This window comes from Sphaeroforma arctica (assembly GCF_001186125.1).
Source record: "Sphaeroforma arctica JP610 unplaced genomic scaffold supercont1.12125, whole genome shotgun sequence".
In the NCBI taxonomy this organism is placed as follows: Eukaryota; class Ichthyosporea; order Ichthyophonida; genus Sphaeroforma; species Sphaeroforma arctica.
Window position 1 is genome coordinate 1 of NW_014028433.1, and position 761 is coordinate 761.

A 761-nucleotide genomic window follows, 5' to 3' on the forward strand; every position below is an offset into this window, starting at 1 on the left:
GTATGTATATATATACATATACAGACAAAGACACACAGACACAGATACAGACACACAGACACAGAAATATATATATATATATATATATATATATGTATATATAGCTATAGATATAGATATAGATATAGATATAGACATAGATATATATATATATATTATACACCTGTCACCGACACTCCATCCGTCACCACGTAGTATTTGTCCAGTGCCGGAGTGTCTTAGTACAGTACATCATAGCCCAGAATCAGTCCATGGCTGCAGTTACAAGCAAGTGCGAATGACACACACATACACCTATCATATATATGTATTCAATTGACAGTATATAGACTTGTCCACATACACACACTGCTATACAATGAGCTGTACACAACCATACGTACCACAGGCTCTCCATCCGTGACCACGTAGTATTTGCCCAGTGCATGAGACCCTTTGTAGAGTGCATCGTAGCCCAGGATCAGTCCGTGGCAGTAGTTGTCGACGTGTGTGAACGATACCGCATTAGTGCCACTTGCAAAGATGCGCAGCTTGCCACTGCGCGAGGCTGCCAGTATGTTGGGTAGGAAGAGCGTATCCCTGGGACCGTATACCTACAAGATATATTAGGCGGTAAATGTTATATATATATATATATATATATATATATGTATAATATATATATATATATATATATATATATATATATATNTNTATATATATATATATATATATATATATATATATAATATATATATATATATATATATATATATATATAT

General features: G+C 33.9%; 1 protein-coding gene across 1 annotated transcript; it reads right to left on the reverse strand.

Annotated features, from left to right (window-relative positions):
- Positions 1-383: 383 nt before the first annotated feature.
- SARC_17794 (hypothetical protein) lies at positions 384-593 on the reverse strand (the record flags this gene model as incomplete). Its single annotated transcript, XM_014288118.1, has 1 exon — positions 384-593. A coding segment is annotated over one exon (210 nt), but the record flags the coding sequence as incomplete, so codon positions are not given.
- Between the last annotated feature and the right edge of the window lie 168 nt (positions 594-761).